This window comes from Panthera uncia, assembly GCF_023721935.1.
Source record: "Panthera uncia isolate 11264 chromosome A1 unlocalized genomic scaffold, Puncia_PCG_1.0 HiC_scaffold_17, whole genome shotgun sequence".
NCBI classification, from domain to species: Eukaryota; Metazoa; Chordata; class Mammalia; order Carnivora; family Felidae; genus Panthera; species Panthera uncia.
Window position 1 is genome coordinate 41,307,961 of NW_026057577.1, and position 24,729 is coordinate 41,332,689.

Genomic DNA, 24,729 nt, shown 5'->3' on the forward strand with positions numbered 1-24,729 from the left:
CACTACAATTTTCGAACTGGTCAGCTACCTCTTGAAACTTTCCAAACTCCCCAAGATCAAGATTTTGATTGGTCCAGAAAAATCACTGCAATCCCTCTGTGACAACTTACTGCAGCCAGTTGAGGCAAGAGCACCACTCTGGACTGCTCCCCTCTGTGTGGTTCAGGGAAGGAACCTCTCAGGGGGACCTGTGGGGAAAGCTAGCATTATGGGCAATGGTCTGTGCAGTACACATGTGTACTCAGTACTCAGGCTTAAAGCTCGGTGCTGTCTCTGAGTGTTTTGGTGCCTGGTCCTCTACTCCTCTAGCCAATTCGAATAATTATCTTTAAAACAAATGTTTCCCCCCTTTTATTAAAAAATACATACAGCTTAAAAAAAAAAAGGCGCCTGGGTGGCTCAGTTGATTAAGCATCTGACTTTGGTTCAGGTAATGATCTCATGGGTTCATGAGTTCATGAGTTCAAGTCCTGCACAGAGTGAACATGAGCCCTGCTTTGGGTGAGCCCCGCTTCTCTCTCTCTCTCTCTCTCTCTCTCTCTCTCTTTTTGCCCCTTGCTCACTTGCGCCCTCTGTCAATAAGTAAATAAATAAATAAAAATAAACCATCATAAAATGGTAAATTTAAAAAGATTCCAACTTAAATAGCAAAGAAGTATGTCCAAATTACTGCTAACTATAGTTACTTCTGTATTTTCCATGTTTTTAAAATATCTTACATGCCCTGCATTGGGCTCTGTGCTAAAAGCACAGAGTCTGCTTGGGGATTCTCTCTCTTTCTCTACCCCTTGCACACACAAGTGCATGCATTCACACGTTCCCTCTCTCTCTTTCTCTCTCTCTCAAAATAAATAAAATAAACTTATCAAAGGGACATATGCACCCCAATGTTTAGAGCAGTGCTATCAACAATAGCCAAAATATAGAAAGAGCCCAAATGTCCATCGACAGATAAATGGATAAAGAAGATATGCCGTGTGTGTGTGTGTGTGTGTGTGTGTGTGTGTAATGGAATATTACTCAGCAATCAAAAATAATATAATCTTGCCACTTGCAACTATGTGGATGGAACTGGAAGGTATTATGCTAAGCAAAATTAGTCAGAGAAAGACAAATATCATATGACTTCACTCACATGAGGAATTCAAGATACAAAACAGATGAACATAAGGGAAGAGAAGCAAAAATAATATAAAAACAAGGAGGGGGACAAAACATAAGAGACTCTTAAATACAACAAACTGAGGGTGGAGGGGCTGTGGGTGGGGATGGGCTAAATGGGCAAGGGGCATTAAGGAAGACACTTGTTGGGATGAGCACTGAGTGTTATACATAAGGGAAAAAATCACTGGAATCTACTCCTGAAATCATTATTGTACTACATGCTAACTAACTCAGATGTAAATTTAAAAATTAATTAATTAAAAATAAAATAAAATAAAAAACTTAAAAATATTACAAAATCAAATATCTTATTTGGTAATATGTACCTAAAGAGTAATTGTGAAAAAGTCAGATAATTGTGTATACCTCTAAAAATCTCACTGAAAACATCATGTTGCCATAGGAACTATTATAGGTGCAGCTGCAGTAACAGGACATACATGTGCTTCTTTCTTTTACACCATATTGACAAAATAAGATTTATTTTGTATTAAAATATATATACTAAATGTAAAAATACCCCAATATGCTATATAAAACATGAAACAGAAATGAAAGTTCATAAATTAATGCCAAATCTAAACACCTAGGGATAATTAAAAAGCATATTTAGCACTCTACTGTGTTTATTTATTTCCTGTACTTTCTGCCTGAAATCCTATCATGAAAAATCTCAAAAATATAGAAAAGTTTAAAGGATTCTCCAGAGATCACCCATATGCACACAGTTTATTTATCCATTCTTCTGTTGATGGACATTTTGGGACTTTCCATTTTTGGCTACTATGAATAAAACTGCTATAAATATTGTAGTACAACTTTCTTTGTAGACATATAATTTTATTTTGCTCTCTTAATGGTGCTCTTGATGAACAGAAGTTTTTAATTTTGATGAAATCTGATTTGTGAACTTTTTTTAATGGTTAAATCATTTATGTCTTAGTTATAAATGTTTTACCTACCCCAATCCCATGAATATATTACCTTAAGTGTTTTTCTAGAAGTATAATAGTTTAATCTTTCACATTAGATCTATGATTTAATCTCAAATTAATTATTGTGCATGTTATAAGATGAAGCATGTTACTAGGGTCTTTTTATTCCATGTAAATATTCAATTGCTCTGACACCATTCATTGAAAAAAAAGTCATCATGCAATTTTCTCACTGAATTGCATTGACGACTTTGTCGTAAATCACGTAACCATATATGCATGAGGCTCCTTCTGGACTCATTGACCTATTTGTCCTTATGCCAATAGCACCACTGTCTTAATTACTCTTTTAGACTGTTTTAGATTAATTCTTGGCATCTGGTAGGTTAGTCCTTCAAATTCATTCTTCTTCAAGATTGACTATTACAGGGGCACCTGGGTGGCACAGTTGGCTAAGCGTCCAACTTCGACTCAGGTCATGATCTCACAGTTTGTGAGTTTGAGCCCTGAGTTGGGCTCTGTGCTGATAGCTCAGAGCCTGGAGACTGCTATCTGTCACTCTCCACCTCTCAGTCACACTCCATCTCCCTCTCTCAAAAATAAATAAAACATTAAAAAAAAAATAGTACCACTAGGGGCGCCTGGGTGGCTCAGTCAGTTAAGCGTCTGACTTTGGCTCAGGGCATGATCTCTCAGTTTGTGAGTTCGAGCCCCAACATTGGGCTCTGTGCCTGGAGCCTGCTCTAGATTCTGTGTCTCCCTCTCTCTCTGCCCCTCCCCTGCTCACATTCCGTCTCTCTCTCTCTCTCTCTCTCAAAAATAAACATTAAAAAAATTTTTTTAAAAAAAGCACTGCTTTTTAACCTTAAAAAAAGATTGACTATTATAGATCTTTTACTTTTTTCACATAATTAAAAAAAATTTTTTTTAAAGTTTTATTTATTTTTGAGAGAGAGAGAGACACAGAGCACGAGCAGGGGAGGTGCAGAGAGAGGGAGAGACAGAATCTGAAGCAGGCTCCAGGCTCCAAGCTGACAGCACAGAACCCAACGCAGAGCTCGAATTCAGGAACATGAGATCATGACCTGAGCCCAAGTCAGATGCTCAGCCAACTGGGCCACCAGGTGCCCCTTTTTTCACATAATTTTTAAAATCAGCTTGTAATTTTCTATTTTTAAAAAATATGCTAAGATTTTTATGGAATTGCATTAAATTTAAGATCAATTTGAGGAAACTAGACATCTTAACAATATAAAGTTTTCCAATTCCTAAAATGATATATATCTCTATTTAATTACGCCTTCAACTTCTTTTGGCAATGTTTCATAGTTTTCATTGTAGAAGTCTTTGTAGAATATCTTTGATTGACTTCATTGTGGAATAATGTGATGGCATTCTGTACTCTTATAAATGCAGTTTTAACATTTTTAGTTTCTAGTTGACTGTTGCTAATATGTAAAATATATTTCCTATTGACCTCATATGTAGGTTACTAAATTCAACTTACTATTCTAGAAATTTATCTGTAGACTCAACTGGATTTTTTAACTATAAATCAAATCATTTGTGAATAAACAAAATTTTATTTCTTCACTTTCAACTGTATGCCTTTTATTTCTTTCTATTGTTTTATTACACTGGTTAGGTTCTTCAGTACAATGTGAATAGAAGTGGTAAGAATAGATATTATTGTCTTGTTACCAGCTTAGCAGAAAAGCATTCAATACTTCACCACTAAAGTGACATTAGCTGTTAATATTGTTGTTGTTTGATATGTGCTCCTTACCAAATTGATTTAGTTCCCTTCCTAGTTTTCTCTGAATGACATAAGCTTCTCTCACTTTCTTTGATTTTTTTATTTGTATCTCTTCTCTCATAAAGAAAATACTGGTCCTTAATAATGTGAATATAGTTTTTTTTTGTTTTATTCTATGATGTAGATAAAATGGTTTCAAAATTATAGTATCAATACCAAAGTTGCTACTAAGTAAAATGCAAGATTTGCTTTTTATTTCACTCTTTTGATATATCTCCCTAAGACTCTACAGGCAGGGTCCTATCTTCTAAAGACAATTGAAATAATTCTTTCCTCTTTATGGCTGTATCACCAATTTGATATACAGTTAAATTAAACTATTTCATTTTACTTTCAATTTTGGAGGGTTTTTTTCACGTAAACTACCATATCATCTGGGAATAAAGGTAGTTTTGCCTCTACCTTTTCAATTTTTAATCTTCTAATTGTTTTCCACTGACTGCTTGTGTAGGCTAAAGTTTCACAGAGTTAATTTGTTGTGAAGATGGTAATTATTCTTGCCTCATTCCTAAATCGAGTAAGAGTGTGCCCAGTATTTCCCCAATGATATCCTGCCTTAGAGGGAACTGTGTATATCTACTACAACTGCTCCCTCCCCTATATTCCTGTAAGTACAATCCTAAATCTGATCTTCATTATCTCTTTCTCTGCCTTGATCTTCTTCTTTGCACTTTGTCCACCCTTCATGGTTGACAAATTGTTTGAATCCCTTCTGTGATTGTGCCACTTCTGTAAAATGCAAACAACTTTGCTTGGTATGTAAGGTATTCTGCATAAGGTGTAGTTGTTACAAGTATTAATAAGACATGAATGCACTGGGATTGGGCTTTGGAGAGGGTATAGGTGTGATACAAAAGAAGAGATAAGGGAAATCAGAGTCATATATAGTTCTGAATAGCAGGAGGAATCAAATCCCCAGTGGCATGAGTTAAGACTGTGATGGTCAGAGAACAGAGGCAAAGTTAGGAATTGCAACCCTTGTTTGAGACATTAGGACCTCTTTGAAGACCTGAAGTCCTTTCTCACTGATATTAATAAAGCACAGTTATCTGGCTTCAATTTACCTTTCTTACTTCTCTCATACTATTACTCTTGACAAAGACCATCAGACTTAACTTTCTGTACCATTTTTGTACTTGGGATTTCAAATTAGGTTCATTTTGTGTCTGACACTTTAAGTTGGTCTCTGTAGCCATAAGCCAAAGACACCAAGACCCCTACAAGACTCATACACAACAAAGAGATTTAACTGTGTTCTCTACTCCAACTATTCCCTCTGCTCAATGAGCATTTCTTTAAAAAAAAAAAATTCTTTAATGGTTATTTATTTTTGAGAGAAAGAGACAGAGAGCAAGTGGGGGAGGGACAGAGAGAAAGGGAGACACAGAATCCGAAGTAGGTTTCAGGCTCTGAGCTGTCAGCACAGAGCCTGACACGGGGCTCGAACCCATGAACCGTGAGATCATGACTTGAGCTGAAGTCACACACTTAACTGAGCCACCCAAATGCCCCTCAACGAGGATTTCCTGATCCCTACTCCTAGAAATAATCTCTGGCTCCTTCAAATTTACATATGACTTCACCTGTGCTCTCTTATAACACCTCAATTCCTACTTTCTGCTGTAGTTATTAAAGTACAAACTTATCCTCTCAATAAACTTCCTGAATTAACTCAGACTGATCCATTTTAGATTCCAATAACTTCTAGGATGATGTTCTGAATCATTGTAATAATCATGAATAATTGTGGTTTGATCATTACAGAAAACACTGGGCTCCATTCTTTTTTTGCTGTACTTCTATAAATACAACCTAAGGTTGCACTTGCTTTTTCTTATTTGTAAGTTATTAAGTAACATAAACTTAAAATCTTTTTAAGTTAAAAAAACCTTTTTAAGTTAAAAAAATCACTTTTTTTTAAGGGTACTTTTTTGATGAGGGAGAGGGGAAGGAGAAAGAGGGAGAGAGAATCCCAAGCAGACTCCATACTGTCAGTGCAGATGGCTCTGCACTGGGGCACCAGCTCATATACCGTTGGATAGTGACCTGAGCTGAAATCAAGAGTCAGATGCATAACCAACTGAACCACCCAGACACCCCAACCCTTTGCTTTAAGTTTTTTTTCAGTGCTAGGTTTCTTTTGACTTCTATTTGTGAGGCTGATCTTTAAAATTTAAGTAGACAAATTTGATCTTTTGAGATCTATCATGTAGTCTATGGAGATCTATCATGATCTATCATGTAGTCTATGGAGATCTTGATTCTATTATCCAAACTGTAATCTGTTTCTCCAGCTTTTAGTCATCTGCCTATTTGGTAAGCATCTCTTCTAGGTCTCCATAGAGGTAAATAATAAAGGTATGTACAATTCGTGAATCCTCATAAAATTATCAAAAACAAAACAAAACAAAACAAACCCCTGAACCTCTCAAAGCCAACATGGATTGATTAAGCAGATGTTTGGCCATTGTTAATAAATTAGCTAAGAATCTAACCCACATAATCCATTGTATTACTTTCCATATCACATTTCCTGGATTCATCCAGAAGAATATCATGATTGTCTTTGTCACATGTCTATTAAACAAAAAATAACTATCAATAGCTTCCCTCTCTTCTACCAATCTTTTTTAAAAAATTTTTTTAATGTTTATTTTTCTGCAAGACAGAGCTTGAGCGGGGGAGGGGCAGAGAGAGAAGGAGACACAGAATCTGAAGCTGGCTCCAGGCTCTGAGCTGTCAGCACAGAGCCCGAAGTGGGGCTTGAACCCACAAACCATGAGATCATGACCTGAGCTGAAGCCAGAAGCTCAACCGACAGCCACCCAGGTGCCCCATCTACCAATAATAATAAGGAAGAACATGAGTTTACTTTGGCATGCCACACTCCTGATGAGCCCAAACTGGCGCCTACTGCCAGATAAAAGGATTCTGATTTGTTTAACAAAGGCTAGCATTCACACTCAACTGGCTCTCCCCTATCCAAGGGAAGGCGTTACTCCTACAGGAACAATAGAATTCAGTGACTCACTCCCAGGAGAGAGGTTACTCTTCTTGACAGCTAATCACAACCTGGCAGCATGAAGGTAAAGCAAATCAAACTGACAAAAGCTATCTTCCTAGATTGCCCATTCCTGACAAATTCAGGGAGAAGAATAGAATCTCACTGCTATTGTTTCCCAGAACTTACACACAGTTCCCAGAACTTTATAACACAAGACCAACAATCAAATAAGGTTACCATCTCTATTCACTAATATAATCACCAGTTCTTACTGAGGAAAAAGTTCACTATCAACTGTGTAACATTCACTCCTAAGGGTGTTCCTAAAATACAGGTCTTTATGGTGTAGATTTTTTTTTAAGTTTATTTATTTATTTTGAGAGAGAGAGACAGTGAGCAGGGAGAGGCATGAGGGAGAGGGAAAGATAGAGAATTCCAAGCAGGTTCCTCACTGTCAGTGCAGAGCCTGATGTGGGGCTCGAACTCATGAACTGTGAGATCATGACCTGAGTTTATGCCATAGCTTTTGATTAAATTTTTCTCTGCCAGAAATTATTTTGGTAGAAGGTATTCAATAAATACTTGATTTTGTTTCTTGTCTTACCTAAATCTATTAGTTTTTTTTGGGGGGGGGGTGTTAAATTTCAATTTGGAAATAGATTTTGTCAGGGTGCTTGGTGCCTCGGTTGGTTAAGCGTCAGACTCTCGATTTCAGATCAGGTCATGATCTCCCGGGTTTGTGAGATTGAGCCCTGTGTGGGGTGCAAAGGCTGCTTGGGATTCTCTCTCTCTCCTCTCTCTCTCTGCCCCTTCCCCCACTCGTGTGTGCCATCTCTCTATCTCTTAAATAAAAAAATAATTTTTGTAAAAAAGGAAAGAAATAGATTTTATTCTGATTAAAAAGGTAATTTTTTTAATGTTTATTTAGGGTTTTTTTTTTTTTGAGAGAGAGAGAGAGAGAGAGAGAATGGGCAGGCAACAGGGAGAGAGAGAGGGAGACACAGGATCTGAAGCAGGCTCCAGGCTCTGAGCTGTCAGCACAGAGCCTGATGCAGGGCTTGAACCCATGAACTGCGAGACCATGACCTGAGTCAAAGTCGGATGCTTAATTGACTGAGGCACCCAGGCACATCAAAAAGGTAATTTTTGAAAACATAATTATAATAGATCTGAGTTTATTTCCTGGCTCTCAGCTCTCCTTCCAGGCAGAGTTCATAATTATATTAATTAATTTGTGCATATAGGAAGAATCTTTTTTTTCAGGGCACTAGTGTATATTCCAATAAATTCCTAGAAACTAGGTTAAATTGGATTCTGTTTTTGCCATGTGTACTTTCTTAAAGGAAATATAATATAAAATAATTCTATTTAATAACAATTTTGGGGTAGGACATGAAAAGAACAAAAATAAAGTGTGTAAGTAAAACTGAGTTTCTCTTAGGACAACTTCCAATATAAAATGACATTCAACTAGTAGATCCTGGCTTAAACCTTTTCGACTTCCAAATGAAATACTTAAAAAGAAAGAAGATGACTACCAAGATCAAAACACAAAACTGATAATTAACTTAGAGGCAGAAGCAAGGGGAAAACTCCACTAAGTCAGACGGAAACTGGAAAAGTTTAATCAATTGCTCTCTTTTCCTATGCCACTGGGGAAAATAGTGGCACTCGTGGGCCAGAAATCAGGTTGTAAAGCCCTTCCGGTTGTCCTGAATGAAGAAATAAAAGACTGTTGCAATGAGAAACCTTAGACAGCCAGCCTCCTGCCACATGGTTTGAGGAAGCCAGAATCTTCTCTCCTAGTCCTCCCTTCCTTCTCTTCCTAAAAATATTCAAATTCCATGATAAAAACTAGGCAGGAAGTGGGGTATATACCAGGGGTGTTGTAGTCTCTGGTGTAAACACTGCAGAAACACTGAGACAGAAAGAGCGGTGAAAATAGAGGGTCTAGCAATTATAATGTTTCACAAATTCCACCAATTAGAGGGGGATAGAGATAGTGGGGGCAGGAGAAGATACCATTTCAGGCCAGCAGAGTCTCACTAGATGAAAACTTGCAAGAGGCTGGGAATGTGCTAGGAGCTGCCCAGCAGATCTGCTACAGATCTGAGAAGGGAACATGCAAGCTAAAACCCATTGCAGTAGTGTCCTGGTAAACAGACTCTGACTACCCCACCACTACCACCAACCCTCCTTCCATTTTGTAAGTTTTTGCCAATTTCCATGGTGTGAACATTCCGAATATAGTGGATCTCAGCTGTCAACGTCACTGAACCACAAGTTAGGAAGAGAAGCACATGACCCCAGATTGCCATAAGCTGGATCCATCACATTCCCTGGCAAGCACTAGATGTGGATGATTCCTCTTCATTCTAGGATGAGTAAAGAGGACCCTGTCAGAAAAATGCCTTAGGACGCAGAAGGAGAAGAATGTTAACAATAGCTAGCCGGAATTGAGTGCTGGTTGTTCTAAGTACATTCTACTTTACAAGAAACATCTCTTTTAATCTTCATAGCAATTCTATGCAGTAAGAGGTACTATCTTAATTTTAAGACAACAATCTGAAGTTTCGTGAGATAAAGTAATTTTTGCCCTGCTCATGCAGCTATTAAGTGGCAGATTTGGTCTTTGGACTGCTGAACTGCAAAGCCAATGCACTTAAACTCTAAGCTAAGCACAAAGTAAACCTGCAATAAATGTTCTGATTTCTTGACTCATTATGATAAACCATTCATCTCCCTTATAAATTATTGTCATTTTATACTTCTTTCTCCTTTGAATTAATGAGAGATTTATGTCCAGGACCTTTCTATTGATCTTTCCTAATTTACAGTGACAAGTGAGTGGCCTCTTGGGGGAAGATTTTTTTTCTGAGTGAAGTGGGGTGTAGGGGTGTAAGTGTGGTGGGAGATACTCAGAGAACAGGGGAACAGGGTGTCAGAATGCAACAGATAGAGAGTAGGGGCTGGGACGCATACTCCAAACGAAAGCAGTCTGTCATCTATCAATATTTCAGCGTTCTCCTAAATTCATGCCAGAGTCGTTTGCTTTGCTGTCATCAGTGTTAACAGCCATATGGATTGATTAGTCATCCAACACTCTAGTTTGATATATACAATGACCTTTATTCCATAACAACTACCTCCTCCCATAGGCACACCTGGGGATCTTTGCACGTCTATGTGCTCCACCTTTGATACACTGAATTCCAGTAAATTGCTCGCTGACTACCACCTTCTAACTCTCCCACATCTTACTCCTTCACTTGACATTTGAACTAGTCAAGCCCTCAGAGACCACCTCCTCTGTTTACCACCAACTTTCCTTCCCTTCTGTCTTCTCTCCTTTTTTAACTCAGCCTACACCCTGGGTTATATCAGTTCAATCACTGTCTCATCAGTGATCTCATCATCTTTGCCCCTTTGCCTCCCATCATCCCTAAGTGTTCATCCATCAGCCCTCTCAGCCTCTGAATGCAAGCTGTTGTGAAAATCATGCAATAAGGTTCTCTCACCTCAGCTTACTCTTCCTCACAAGCCAAAAGCCCTTCAGTAAATGCTTTGTCAGATGTTTCTCCTATTCCTCACAGAAGCTATTTCAAACTTTTACCATATTCCTAGTCTACAGACCTCTCCTTAACTTCAGAAGACCTTGGCTGCACTTCACAAATGTGTTCCACAGGAGATGCTCCATATTCTCGGGGCATCAGGGCACTTCTGAGCACACAGTCCATAAGCCTTTTCAACAGGAACTTTAGTACCTCCTTCGTGAAGACTCCACATTCCTGCATTATCTGAAAGCCCTGGGGAATTTCACAGCTAAAAAAGTCTGCCTTCTATACCCAAGTAGAGATGGCTCTGGAGTTTGATAAGAATGTTGATACATATTATTGACACTAAACCCCACTGCCTCCAGCCTCCTGATGATCTTGCAGGGGCTAAGTGGAATACTTAAGAGAGGGCAACTGCCCTCACATAGTATAAATCTCTTCCAAGCCTTCCTACTCTTGGTTTCTCAAAGTTACAGACCTAGAGCAGAGAAAACAGAAAAATTTATATATAAGCCCAAATCTCTGATTCAGCCTAGATCAAATTGAATTCCAGATTGTAATAGAGGTGCCATATGTTTCAATAATAGGAATCTTGGGCAGATGAGATGTTGACACAGACATTTTACAGTTTCAAAACTCTGAGCTGGGCATTGGAGCTTGCTGCAGAGATAAAGATCAAATATGGGCTTCATTAACCAATCAGATGTGTTAAGGACACTAAAAATGTAAACATTAGCCAGGTTGGGATAAAGGTCCTTTCTTGACAGATGATGTTTCTTATCATGATGAAATTGATTCCTGGCTAGGGTGTATTTAAGAAGTTCAACAGTTACATCTTGATTTTTAACTACAACGGTTTACTGTTTTATATTACCCTTAATTTTGAGACGATGATGCTTGTTTTACTTGTTTGTTTTGAGAAATTTTATTTCCTTATTGTTTGTTACAGGAAGTTCAGTTTGGATTTCTTCATCAACATTATAACTGATCTTACCATAATTAATTCAAATGAACATTAAGGAACTGTCAGATCCTCTTGGAGGTAGGAAAAATACATGTATTTTCTTCTTTTCATGGCTGTGGTTAAAAACTAAACTGGGATTATATCAGAGTGTTTTTTTCCAGTATTGTGAAAAAACACCAACCTACAGAAAATTAAAGTGAACATTAAAATGAACCACCATGTGCCCAGCATCCAGATTCAACAATCATCAAGAAGTTGTCACAATTGTCAAAATGGCTTAAAAAGCCAATGCAAGCACACAGTGATGGATTGATGGTGGGCCCTTCTCTGTGGGCCTCTCAGAGTACACCTGTGCCAGAGAAGCATGCAGCCCTGAACCACTGCCCAGCCTCCTCACTAGTGGGCTGTGGGCACTGAAGGGGGCTGTACATTGTAAAAAAATAAAAATTAAAAAAAAAAAATTTCAAAGCCAATACATACATTTAGCTGTATATTTAACAGTGCAAACTGGTTCCCTGAGCAGCTACCTCTCAGATCCAAGGGCACTACAGCTCAGGCATCTACTACTACACAGTGACAGAGCTATCCTCTCCCCAGGGCACACCTCAGGGTGAATATTTCTACTTTAAAATTTTTTTTTAATTTTTTTAATGTTTATTTATTTTTGAGAGAGAGAGAGAGAAAGAGAGAGAAAGAACAAGTAGGGGAGGGGCAGAGAGAGAGAGAGAGACAGGGACAGAATCCAAAGCAGGCTCCATGCTCTGAGCTGTGGTGGGGCTCGAATTCATGCACCAAGAGATCATGATCTTAGCTGAAGTTGGTCACCCAACCAATGAGCCACCCAGGTACCCCTAAAAAAACTTTAATGTTTATTTATTTTTGAGAGAGACAGAGACAGAGTGTGAGCAGGGGAGGGGCAGAGAGAGAGGGAGACACAGAATCTGAAGCAGGCTACAGGCTCTAAGCTGTCAGCACAGAGTCCAACGCAGGACTCGAACTTCCCAACAGTGAGATCATGACCTGAGCTGAAGTCAGACATTCAACCAACTGAGCCACCCAGGCATCCTGGATATTTCTACTTCTAATTTTAACTTTTTATTTTTATGCTTCATTAGTTATGTGGGGTTTTAAAAATTATTACATAAATAGTACACACACATTGTAATCCATCAAATGCTACATGGGAGTTTTTATTCTTTTCCTGTTTGAAAGTTCTCATGATCTTCTTACCTCTGAGGTAACTGGTTGATTTGGATCATTTAAAGTTGTTTTTTTTTTTTTCTTTTCCACACAATTATGTGTAAACATATGGTGCTAGGTAGTAAGCCTTTGTCTCTTAGCTCCAGCCTCTTCCCTGCTTTATTGTGATGGTGGGATTGTAACTAGGCTTTCTGGTTTTCTGTTAGGATCCTTGTTTGTTTCCAGTTTGCTAATGGACCCCCATCATCTGGAATGCTTCTTCACTCCTGCCGCTGCCACCGTAGCCCCTGGCAGTGACTGAATAAGGCTTGCAGTTTTTTTCAACAATTGGAGAACCAGATTCATCCCACCCTCTCACTTAGAGATCTGCAAGTTCCCTTTTAGTTGTCTAGTTAGCAGACTGATACCTAGTTTATTGTTATTTTATATTTAGCTTTCTCCCTTTCATAAAACTGATATGATCTCTCTCCTCCTACTAGACAATGACACAGAAATATTCATATGTTGGAATTTTGTTCTTCTCCTTATTTACATATTTTTTTTAACAATGGGATAATGCCCATTACTTTGCAAGTTGCATTTTTTCACTTAATATTTCATGGACAATATTTCCAGGTCCGTATATATAAGTCTAACTGATTTTCTCAATAACTGCATAATATTCCAGTATATGGGCAGACTGTAATTTATCTGACCATTCTGTCAATGGATGTACAAATCAAGTCCTAATTTTTGCTATTACAAAAAAAAAATGCTTCAATAAACATTCTTGTTCATGTATCCTTCTACAATAATGCATTTGTTTCTGTTAAAAAAAAAAATTACTGACAGTGGGATTGCTATGTCAAAGAATGAGGTATTTATATTTGTGTGACACCATGTATACTGAACTGAAGTAATCACACTCCTCAGTTTATGACACCATATCATGAATTCCCCTCTGCAGCCTCCAGAAAGAACATAGCCCCTGCCAACACCTTGATTTATTCCATGAGACTCATTGTAGATTTGGGACCTGTGGAATTATTAGATAATAGATCTGGTTGTTCTGAGCTACTAAGTTTGTGGTAATTTATTATGGCAGCAATAGGAAACTAATCTGTTCTTATTAAGTTTAGGTATTAATGTTATATGTTATTTCATAAAGTAAGTTCAATAGTTTCCTACTCACCTAATCTCACTACTTAATTTTCTTTTTCTGAGTCAACTTGATAAGATAGATATTACTAAATTGTTTTCCAAAATGTGAAATTCATGTTTATCCAACAATGGGTGAAACATTTTCTACTAATTCCCATAAGGAATGGACACTACTGATTATTTAATATTTTGCCAATCACATGAGCAAAAAGTGATATGTTGTTGCTTTAATTTGCATTTCACTATCAATGAATCAGAACACTTGTTGGTTATTGGGGTTTATGATATTCTATAAGTATTTCCAAATTATTATGTTTTCATTTATTTATACTATCTTCTTGCTATAAAAAGTTTTTAAATTTGGTATGTTTACCTTTTCTGTTGCTGTTTTTGGGTTTCCAGGCTTGATTAAAGTTCCTCATGCACTTTGATGGCTCATGTAAAGTCCGACATTTTCTTACAAAATTTTATTGTTTACAATTATGTCTTTAATCCAACCAGAATTCATTTTCTGAAATATTATAAAATACAGGATTCATTTGAGTTTCTCCCCAATTGCACCAACACTATTAAATAATTCACGCTTTCCTCAGTGATTTGAATTATCACCTTTGTTATGTATCAAATTTTAACTTACACTGTACCTATTTCTTTTTTTAATGTTTATTTCTTTATCTTTAAAAACATTTTTTAAATGTTTATTTATTTTTGAGACAGAGAGAGAGACAGAGCACAAGCGGGGAGGGGCAGAGAGAGAGAGAGAGGGAGAGAGAGAGAGACAGACAGAATCCAAAGCAGGCTCCAGGCTCTGAGCTGTCAGCACAGAGCCCAACGCAGGGCTTGAACTCACCAGCCGTGAGATCATGACCTGAGCTGAAGTCGGATGCTTAACCCACTGAGCCACCCAGGCACCCCTATTTCTTTATTTTGAGAGACAGAGAGAGAGGAGCAGAGAGAAAGGGAGAGAGAGAATACCAAGCAGGCTCTATGCTGTCTGCTCAGAGCCCAACAGCAGGTTCAATCCCACAAACCATGAAATCATGACCTGAGCCAAAATCAAGAGTTAAACATTTAACCAACTGAGCCATCCAGGTGCCCCTGGATTTAAGTTTATATTAGCTTTATCATGTATTCCAGTGTTAAGTAGGCAAGTTTTTCCACACTGTTGATCCTTTTCTCTTTTAATGCTTTTCTTGTCTATTACCTTATATTTATTCTTCCATACAAATTTTAGGATCCAAATAAAAGAAAAAATTTGTATGGAATTAAATTTACAAAATAATTTTAGGAAATGTGGCATTTGATGATACATTATCTATTGAGAAAATCTTTTCATTTGTTCCATTATGTCATATTTTTAAAAATTGCCTTGTTGGATTTGATTCACTAGCATGTTATTTAAAATTTTTGAACCTGTATAAATGAAATTACTCTATTGTTCTGCTTTTTTGTCTTTGTATGACTATGCTGGATTTATAAAACTATTGTGAAGAGTTTCATATTTTTATATATTCTGGAATAGTTTGGTAAACATAGGAATTATCTGTAATTTGAATGTTAGAGGGAATTTACCTGTAACTTGACCAGACTTGTTGCTTTTTTCATTATTTGAAACCAATTTTATTATAGGGGCGCCTGGGTGGTTAAGCGTCCAACATTGGTTCAGCTCAGGTCATGATCTCACAGTATGTGAGTTTAAGCCCTGTGTCAGCAGGCTCTGTGCTGACAGCTTAGAGCCTGGAGCCTGCTTCAGATTCTGTGTCTCCCTCTCTCTGCCCCTTCCCTGCTCATGCTGTCTCTCTCAAAAACAAACATTTAAAAAAAAAACTTTAAAAAACTTAAAAAAAAAGAAAATGATTTTATTATAAAAAATTTCAAGTAGAGAAAATAGTATAATGAAGCTATGTACCTACCACCTAGCTTTGACAATTATCACGAGACTCTTCCATTCTTGTTTCATCTATCTTTCCACTTTTATTTTGCTGGAATATTTTAAAGCAAATCTCAGATTTCATATAATTTCATCTGTAAGTAGTTCACCATGTATCTCTAACAGATAAGGTGTTTTCAACACAGCCACCTCATCACACCTAAAAAAAATTTCCTGATTGTTTAAAAAATATCCTTTTACTATTGGTTTGAATCAGAATCCAAACAACATCTAGTGCATTGCATTTTTGTTGTTCTGCCTCTTGATTCTCTCTAATTTATGAAAGTTCTTTCTTATCTCCTCCCACCCTGCCCTCCCCATGCCATTTATTTGTTGGAAAATCAGGTTGCTTGTCCTACAGCATATTCTAGCTCTGGATTTGGTTGATCATTTCCTTGTAATGTTACTTCATTAATTTATCTCTTCTTTGTTTATTTGTTTGTTTATTTTTGGGAGACTGAAAATTAGATAAAGTCTTGAATGTATTTAAGTTAAATAACTTTTTTGTTAAGGATTCTTCATAGATCATATGGTATACTTCATATTGCACCACGTCATGATCGCCCTTAAGGTCTGATTGTCCCACTTATAGTGATATTGAGATTGATGATTGAATTCAGGTTATTATCAGCCTAATCCATTCATTATACAGTTCACCATCAGCCTTTCACCTAATAGTTTTAGCAGCCATTAATAAATATTCCTAATTCAGTGAAGGAATGGGCAAAAGACATGAATAGACACTTTTCCAAAGAAGACATCCAGATGGCTAACAGACACATGAAAAGATGCTCAACATCACTGATCATCAGGGAAATACAAATCAAAACCATGACGAGATACCACCTCACACCTGTCAGAATGGCTAACAGTAACAACTCAGGCAACAACAGATGTTGGTGAGCATCCGGAGAAAAAGGCTCTCTTTTGCACTGATGGTAGAAATGCAAACTGGTGCACCCACTCTGGAAAACAGTAAGGAAGTTCCTCAAAACATTAAAAATAGAACCACCCTACAACCCAGCAATTGCACTACTAGGTATTTATCCAAAGGATACAAGAGTGATGATTCGAAGGAGCACATGAACCCTAATGTTTATAGTAGCACCACTGACAATAGCTAAAGTATGGAAAAAGCCCAAAAGTCCATTGACTGACAAATGGATAAAGAAGTGCTGAATATTACTCAGCAATCAAAAGGAAAGAAATCTTGCCACTTGCAACAATGTGGATGGAACTAGGGTATATCATGCTCAGTGAAATAAGTCTGTCACAGAAAGATAAATATCATATGATTTCACTCATATGTGGAATTTAAGAAACAAAACAGAAGAAGATAGGGGGGAGGGAAACAAAAATAAGATAAAAGCAGAGAGGGAGACAAAGCATAAGAGACTCTTAAAGAGAACAAACCTAGGGTTGCTAGCACGATGTTGGGTTGGGAGATGGGCTAAATGGGTGATGGGCATTAAGGAGGGCACTTGTTAGGATGAGCACTGGGTGTTATATATAAGTGATGAATCACTAAATTCTATCCCTGAAATCATTATTACATTATATGTTAACTCACTTGTATTTAAATGTTAAAAAAAAAATCTTTAGAGCCACTGTTTTCATTAGGATTTGCAAAAATGGTGGGTTTTTTTTTCTACTATTGTTTCTGTCTTTGTTAGCTGAAATTCCTCAACAAAAAAGAATCTTTCCTTATCAACTATTTAGTTACACTGAAATGAAGCTCATATAGGAAAGGCAGGCTGGTCCTGCCTTCCCTAATATTTTCAATCATATTGGTATTTCAGGTTTTAAAAAACTTTCAGTCATTTATATATTGCTAGAAAAATTTCTAAATTTTCACTTTATTACCGTGGAATGTGCAAACCATTCTGGTATAATTCTTTTGACTTTTCTCATAGCTCCTTTTTCAAACCTAAAATGGCATGTGTATATACATACATGTATGTGTGTGCATCCGTGTCTGTGTATTACCTATGGGGTTTGTACATTATTTATCTTTGCAAACAACCAGCATTAGATTTTATTTATCCTTCTGATTTTCCCTTCTATGAGTCACTTCTTAAGTGATTCCAAGTACACCTGTTTCACATTTAGAGTAAGGCTAGGATGAGAGGTAGTTTCTTAAGTAATTTATAATTCCAAATTACCTTACTGTTCTATTTTTCCAGTTAACACAAATTTAATCTCTGGTGTTTCATTTTACTACACAGAGGCAAGTTAGAACTCTTCAGGAAAAAATTCCTCCATTTTTTACTTCTCTAGTCAACCTACAAATTTATTTGCATTCTTGCTTCCTTTTTTTTACCATGTCCCCTCTCACCACAGTGAAAGAAGGTAATTATTCAACTAAGTACTGCATCTATCTCTCCCCCATTCCTAGAAACCTTAACTGATCAATGAATGTTTCTCAAGTGTCTTTAAATTCTATCAAATTATTTTCTTCCCTACTCTGTAAATAGGCTCAAGTGTCTCCCATCTAGGTTAAACAGACAAATATTCCCTTTTAGTTATCTCCATGTCTTTTCTTTCCATTACAGTCAGCCCACTGAAACATAATCTATGGTTTCTACCCACACTCTATCCTCTGCCCTCATTACTTCTCCAAATCTCGTGCCAAAGTCAGAAGTGGCTTCTTCCTTGCTAAAAACCAGTGGACTCACCACAGCATCTGATGTTCTTGACCTCCTTGAAGTACTTTCCTTTCTTGACTCAGATCGTCCTCCCTCCACCTTCTCCTGATTCTTTTACTCCTTTGACTATTCATTCTTATTCTTCTCTGCAGTTTGCTTTTTCTTTCTGAAACAGAGAAGACCGTCAATGTCAAACTTCTCTCTGTTTTCATTCTCTTTTCCCTCTTACCCTGGAAGAAAATAGCATCAATTAATGTTCACAGGGCAATAGCTTCTGGAGCTGAACTCTGGTCCAAAAGACTTGATTCCCATAAAATCTTCTGTGTCCACACTGGACTTGCCTAAATATTGTATTGGCACAACAAAGGCAAAGTGTCAAAATCTAAACTCATACTTTTTCTTCAGAACTTGTTTTTCATCCACTACTTCCCTTTTGATGCATAGTACTGCTACCTATCCAATTATTTAAGCCAGAAATTTGGCTTAAAATGATAGCATGAGACAGTGTGACTGCAAAACAGAAAAGCCATTGAATAAAAGATGATTTATCATATGTTTAAGGATAATCTCATAAAAGGCAATTACATATACATATATTTTAAGTTTATTTATCTTGAGAAAGAGAGGGCACATGAGAGGGGTAGGGACAGATATAGAGGGAGAGAGAGAGAATCTCAATCAGGCTCTGTGCTGTCAGCGTGGAGTCTGACTTGGGGCCCAATCCCACAGACCACAAGATCATGACCTGAGCTGAAATCAAGGCTTGGATGCTCAACCTACTAAGCCACCCAGGCATCTATCTTTTTTTTAATTTAACTTTATCTTTTATTTTTTAAAATTTACATCCAAATTAGTTAGTATATAGTGAAGCAATGATTTCAGTAGATTCCTTACTGCCCCTTACCCATTTAAAAAAAAATTTTTTTTAACATTTATTTTTGAGACAGAGAGAAACAGAGCATGAACAGGGGAGGGTCAGAGAGAGGGAGACACAGAATCTGAAACAGGCTCCAGGCTCTGAGCTGTCAGCACAGAGCCCGACGCGGGGCTAGAACTCACAGTCCTCACGGACCGTGAGATCATGACCTGAGCTGAAGTCGGACGCTTAACCGACTGAGCCACCCAGGCGCCCCTGCCCCTTATCCATTTAGCCCATCCCCCCTTCCACAACCCCTCCAGCAACCCTCAGTTTGTTCTCCATATTTAGGAGTCTCTTTTGTTTTGTCCCCCTCCCTGTTTTTATATTATTTTTGTTTCCCTTCCCTTCCCTTCATCTGTTTTGTCTCTTAAAGTCCTCATATGAGTGAAGTCATATGATTTTTGTCTTTCTCTGACTAATTTCACTTAGCATACTACCCTCCAATTCCATCCACATAGTTGCAAATGGCAAGATTTCATTCTTTTTGATTGCCGAGTAATAATCCAGTGTATATATATACCACATTTTCTTTATCCATTCATCCATCGATGGACATTTGGGCTCTTTCCATACTTTGGCTATTGTTGATAGTGCTGCTATGAACATGGGGGTGCACATGTCCCTTCGAAACAGCACACCTGTATCCCGTGGATAAATGCCTAGTAGTGCAATTGCTGGGTCATAAGGTAGTTCTATTTTTAGTTTTTGAGAAACCTCCATACTGTTTTCCAGAATGGCTGCACCAGCTTGCATTGCCACCAACAATACAAAAGAGATCCTTTCTCCGCATCCTTGCCAACAACTGTTGTTGCCTGAATTGTTACTGTTAGCCATTCTGACAGGTGTAAGGTGGTATCTCATTGTGGTTTTGATTTGTATTTCCCTGATGATGAGTGATGTTGAGCATTTTTTCATGTGTCAGTTGGCCATCTGGATGTCTTCTTTGGAGAAGTGTCTATTCATGTCTTTTGCCCATTTCTTCACTGGATTATTTGTTTTTTGGGTGTTGAGTTTGATAAGTTCTTTATAGATTTTGGATACTAACCCTTTATCTGATATGTCATTTGCAAATACCTTCTCCCATTCTGTTGGTTGCCTTTTAGTTTTGAAGATTGTTTCCTTCGCTGTGGTGAAGCTTTTTATGTTGATGAGGTCTCAGTAGTTCATTTTGCTTTTGTTTCCCTTGCCTCCAGACACGTGTTGAGTAAGAAGTTGCTGCAGGCAAGATGAAAGACGTTTTTGCCTGCTTTCACTTCGAGGATTTTGATGGCTTCCTGTCTTACATTGAGGTCTTTCATCCACTTTGAGTTTATTTTTGTGTATGGTGTAAGAAAGTGGTCCAGGATGGGGCGCCTGGGTGGCTCAGTCGGTTAAGCGTCCGACTTCGGCTCAGGTCACGATCTCGCAGTCTGTGAGTTCGAGCCCCGCGTCGGGCTCTGTGCTGACAGCTCAGAGCCTGGAGCCTGTTTCAGATTCTGTGTCTCCCTCTCTCTCTGACCCTCCCCCATTAATGCTCTGTCTCTCTCTGTCTCAAAAATAAATAAACGTTAAAAAAAAAAATTAAAAAAAAAAAAAAGAAAAAAAAAGAAAGTGGTCCAGGTTGATTTTTCTGCATGTCAGTGTCCAGTTCTCCCAGCACCACTTGCTGAAGAGACTGTCTTTATTCCATTGGATATTCTTTCCTGCTTTGTCAAAGATTAGTTGCCCATACGTTTGTGGGTCCATTTCTGGGTTCTCTATTCTATTCCATTGATCTGAGTATTTGTTCTTGTGCCATATCTATTTTTTAGGTCAGTTCTACATGGGGCTTGGACTTACGACCTTGAGACAAGAGTCACATGCTATAACGACTGAGCCACGTGCCCCATAAAAGGCAATTATAAGAAATTTAAACAGGGGCACCTGGCTGGCTCAGTTGGTAGAGCAAGCAGCTCTTGATAGGGGGTCATGAATTCAAGCCCCATGTTGAGTGTACAGATTACTTACAAAGAAAAGAAAAAACAACCAGACCCCAAAGGAAACTCAGTCTCCCAAGCTCATCTGAATAGCTTTTCTTGACTTTTATCTATTTCCTCCTTCCATGACTAGATTTTTCTGCTAATCTATGGGTTACTAATGCCCCTGCAACTCTAACCCAGTGTGACCTTCCAGGCTAAGCCCACAGCAACATTTCTCTGAATGCCCTGAATATCATGGTTCATAGCCAGAGAGAATCAGACTGCCTCAACTTAGCTGAGTCAAGGGGTGCAAACATGTCTGTTCATGTCCTCTACCTTAGCTAGATCTGTAGATGGAAACAGACTCTCTTTGAAGGAGCTGTGGGAAAGCTAGACTATATGTCGAGTGTCAGTTCTTGAATTTTCACTCTTCACAAATATTCACATCTAAGAAAGAGTGATCACTAGGGTGTCTGGCTGGTTCAGTAGTAGAGCATGCAACTCCTGATTTTAAGGTCTTGAGTTCAAGCTGTATGTTGGGTGTAGAGCTTACTTAAAATCAATTAATTAATGAATTAATTAATTTAAAAAGAGTGAAAAAATAAAAAAAGAGTGATCAAGTTCTATCAGTTCTACCTGTCTAATATTTCACAAATCTAACCACTTCTCTTCATTTCCTTCTCTCATTTAAGTCACCCTTTTCTAGATCTTTCCAATGTGTCCCTACATTCACTCTCTTTCTTCTCATCAGTCCTCTATGCTGCAGCCAGAGTGACCTTATTAAAGTACCAATTTGAGGGGTGCCTGGGTGGCTCAGTCAGTCAGGCATCTGACTTTGGCTCAGATCATAAACTCACAGTTTGTGGGTTCAATCCCTGTGTTGGGCTCTATGCTGATAGCTCGGAGCCTGGAGCCTGCTTTGGATTCTGTGTCTTCCTCTCTCTCTGTGCCTTCCCTGCTCATGCTCTGTTTCTATTTCTCAAAAATGAATAAACTTTAAAAAAATTAAAAAAATAAAGTACCAATTTTATAATGTCACTTTTTTACTTAAATCTTTTCATAGGATATGTCAAGACTGACATCTGACTTGTAGATATCTATATATCAGTTCAAACTTAATATGACCATCTTAGTTTCCCAGGGCTTCTGTACAAAATTACCACTAATTTGAAGGGCCTCTGGGAAGATGGTGGGGGCAGGCATGGCTGCCCTGGGCTCTTGGGTACCTCATCAGAGGTGGGGCAGAGAGGCTGTCTTCTTAGGCTTCCACCATGGCCTCAGCGCGTTACTTGCAAGGAAGTCGGAGTGGACGCCACGGTGGGTCCCAGCTTGCAGACCAAAGTCATCAGTCTCTTTTCTTAGTCGACCAGACCTTCCAAACTTGGCTTATAAGAAGCTAAAAGGCAAAAGTCTGGGAATTATCTTCATCCCTGGCTATATTTCTAACATGAATGGTACAAAAGCTTTGGCGATTGGAGAGTTTTGCAAATCTCTAGGTCATGCCTATATAAGGTTTGATTACTCAGGAGTTGGAAATTTGGATGGTAACTTACAAGAATGCACAGTGGAAAAATGGAGAAAAGATGTTCTTTCTATAATTGATGACTTAGCTGAAGGACCACAGATACTTGTTGGATCTAGCCTTGGTCGATGGCTAATGCTTCATGCTGCAATCGCAAGGCCACAAAAGGTCATTGCTTTTGTTGGTATAGCTACAGCTGTAGATGACCTAGTGACACAGTTTAATCAGCTTCCTGTTGAGGTGAAAAAGGAAATAGAGATGAAAGGTGTGTGGACCATGCCATCAAAATACAGTGAAAAAGGAGTTTTTGACATTCAGTACGGTTTCATTAAAGAAGCTGAACACCACTGCTTGTTACATAGCCCTATTCCTGTGAACTGCCCCATACGATTGCTCCACGGCATGAAAGATGACATCATACCTTGGCATACATCCATACAGGTTGCCGACCGAGTAGTCAGCAAAGATGTAGATGTCATCCTCCGAAAACACAGTGATCACAGAATGAAGGAATAATCGGACATTCAACTTCTTGTTTACACTATTACACTAAGCTTTCAACTGTAGTTAACTAGAATCACATTTTTAGTTGGTGTATCAACTAATGGATCCAGAAAATTGGAAGAAGGACAACAAATGAAAGACCCTGATACTTGGGTTTTTTCCTCTTATCTCTCTATTTTGTAAATATAACATGAGTATTTATTTAACGATGTATAATATAAGTGATACAAATTGTGACGAAAGTATAAGCTGCCATCTGGAAAATTTTCTTCCTTCAATCCTTGATTTCTTTTAATTGAAGTAGAGTTGACACAGTGTTATAATAGTTTCAGGGATACAACATAGTGGTTGGACAGCTCTATATGTTATGCTATGCTCACCACAGATGTAGCTGCCACCTGTCACCATGCAGCACTATTAGAGTGCCACCGACTATTCCCTCTGCTGTACCTTTTGTCCCGTGACCTACTCATTCTGTACCTGGAAACCTGTGTCTCCCAGTCCCTTTCACCTATTTTTGCCCATCCCCCCACCCTCTCCCCTCTGACAGCCACCAGTTTGTTCTCTGAATTTATGGGTCTGTTTCTGCTTTGTTTGTTGTTTGTTTTGCTTTTTAGGTTCCACATATAAGTGCAATAATACCGTATTGTCTTTCTTACTTATTTGTCTTACTTACTTACTTACTTACTTGTCTAACTTACTTCACTTGACCTAGTACCCTCTAGGTCTATCCATGTTGCGTGTTGATTTTTTTTTTTTTTATTAAAAGATTTCCTACTTTTTCATTCGAGATAATTTATTTGCTAAATGCTTATGTTAACCAGGGAAGCTCTTAATTGTGTTCTCTTCTACTTAGAATTGTTAATAAAGCTTGAATTTTTTGTCCTTTGTTTGTCATCGGTCATATATGGAAATTTGTAAAATTGCTTCTGATTTTAAAATGCTATCCACAAAATACAGGACAATGTTTACTGAAGTAAATCTTAAATGATTGGAAAAAATGTCTGAGGCATAAATAAAGTTCAAAACATCAGAATATGACTATTAAAAAATTTACCACAAATTTGGTGGCTTAAAACAACAGAAGTTTACTTTTCACAGTTCTGGAGGCTTGAAGTTTACTTTTCACAGTTCTGGAGGCTTGAAGATGTTAGCAGGACCATGCTCCCTCTGAAATCTCTAGGGAAGAATCCTTCCTTACTTTTTTCTAGAATCTGGTGACTCCTGGCAATCTCTGACCCTCCTTGGCTTGAACTTCATCACTCCAAACTTTGCCTCCATCTTCTCATGGCCTCCTTTTCATGTGTCTCTCTGAGTCCCCCACCCCGCCTTCTTATAATGAAAACAGTCACGGGATATAGAGCCTACCCTATATCCAGGATGATTCCATCTCTTAAGATCCTTAACATCTGCAAAGACCCAGCATTCTGAGATTCCAGGTTGACATGAATTCCAGGGAACTATTACTTAACTCATCACAATTGCCTACAGGCCT

At 38.0% G+C, this 24,729-nt stretch overlaps 1 protein-coding gene, 1 long non-coding RNA gene and 1 other non-coding gene across 8 annotated transcripts in view; 2 read left to right on the plus strand and 1 right to left on the minus strand.

Annotated features, from left to right (window-relative positions):
• The window catches only part of LOC125935649 (uncharacterized), a 121,230-nt gene that overhangs the window by 42,057 nt on the left and 54,444 nt on the right, over window positions 1-24,729 (minus strand). For 5 of the 6 annotated variants that reach the window (XR_007461731.1, XR_007461732.1, XR_007461728.1 and 2 more), the window contains one exon: window positions 18,383-18,518. This is a non-coding gene — a long non-coding RNA (uncharacterized LOC125935649). Of the gene's footprint in view, window positions 1-14,150; window positions 14,289-18,382; window positions 18,519-24,729 lie in introns of all 6 variants that reach the window. The other variant, XR_007461729.1, reaches the window with a different exon arrangement.
• On the plus strand, window positions 11,734-11,870 carry LOC125935894 (small nucleolar RNA SNORA42/SNORA80 family). Its single transcript, XR_007461873.1, has one exon. It is a non-coding gene; the product is annotated as a small nucleolar RNA SNORA42/SNORA80 family (small nucleolar RNA).
• LOC125935644 (palmitoyl-protein thioesterase ABHD10, mitochondrial-like) lies at window positions 22,349-23,246 on the plus strand. Its single transcript, XM_049649494.1, has one exon. It carries the CDS (start codon window positions 22,395-22,397, stop codon window positions 23,244-23,246), a length of 852 nt encoding a protein of 283 aa, XP_049505451.1. The 5' UTR covers window positions 22,349-22,394.